Source organism: Phalaenopsis equestris, unplaced genomic scaffold, assembly GCF_001263595.1.
Source record: "Phalaenopsis equestris unplaced genomic scaffold, ASM126359v1 Scaffold192791, whole genome shotgun sequence".
Taxonomy (NCBI): domain Eukaryota; kingdom Viridiplantae; phylum Streptophyta; class Magnoliopsida; order Asparagales; family Orchidaceae; genus Phalaenopsis; species Phalaenopsis equestris.
This window is the reverse complement of record NW_018212740.1, coordinates 1-989: the sequence shown is the minus strand read 5'-3', so window position 1 is coordinate 989 and position 989 is coordinate 1. Positions and strand designations below refer to the sequence as shown.

The 989-nt window shown below is 42.6% G+C and overlaps 1 protein-coding gene across 1 annotated transcript; it reads left to right on the top strand.

Annotated features, from left to right (window-relative positions):
* The first annotated feature begins 275 nt into the window (after positions 1-275).
* Positions 276-983, top strand: LOC110034730 (putative DNA glycosylase At3g47830). The gene is made up of 2 exons (XM_020738975.1): positions 276-599; positions 668-983. The coding sequence occupies exons 1-2, from the start codon at positions 288-290 to the stop codon at positions 908-910; spliced, it is 555 nt and encodes a 184-aa protein (XP_020594634.1). The 5' UTR covers positions 276-287; the 3' UTR covers positions 911-983.
* Positions 984-989: the final 6 nt, after the last annotated feature.

Below are 989 nucleotides of genomic sequence, written 5' to 3'. Positions count from 1 at the left end.
AGCTGAAGTTTTAGTCTAATATGTGGACACGTAGGCATCTATAATTATGTTTATATATGTATTCATCATATAATCTTTTTTATTTGATTTTGATCAAGCTCTCTGATTCAAGCTTTTCTCAAATTTGTTAAAATAATTTTATCGGCTATATTTTCTTTCAATAAAATTTTTTTTAATTATATATATATATATATATTCCTATTATCAAAATTCAACATAAAATAAACTAATTTATACCGCGGTATTTAAATCATATTTGACTTTGCCAAGCAGCCTTTACTCGACTAATGCCGCGAAACCCTAAAACCCGAAGGTCGCTTGCCGTGCCGACGAATTCGCCGGAGCCATACCCAGACCTTCCCTTCCCCACTGCGGAACAATGCCGGTCAGTGCGGGACGACCTCCTTGCTTTCCACGGCTTTCCGAAAGAGTTCGAACGCTACCGTCGAAGGGTTCCAACCGCCGATGAACCCGCGCTCTTCTCCGACGAAAGCGTTCTCGACGGCCTCGTGAGCATTCTTCTCTCACAGAACACCACCGACGTCAACTCTCGGCGGGCCTTCGCTTCCCTTAAGTCCGCTTTCCCCACTTGGGAAGAGGTATAGTTCTGCTCGGCCACAAAACCCTAATGAGAATTTCATTCTTGTTTAATTTTAATCCCGTGAAGGTTCTTAATGCGGAGACGAGGAGCGTGGAGAATGCGATTCGGTGCGGAGGGTTGGCAGCCATTAAAGCGGCTCGTATTAAGAGCATTATGAGGGGCGTGAAGGAGAGAAGAGGAGAGATTTGTCTGGAGTATTTGAGGGGATGGTCGGTTGCAGATGTGAAGGCTGAGCTTTCAGTGTTCAAGGGGATTGGCCCAAAGACGGTAGCGTTTTCCTTTTATTTTACTGTGATTTCTGGCTTTTAGGTGTTTCTTGGCAACAAGTAGGAATTGGAAATCATAGATATCAAGAATTAGTAAAATTGAGAGGATTTAAGATTTTTGA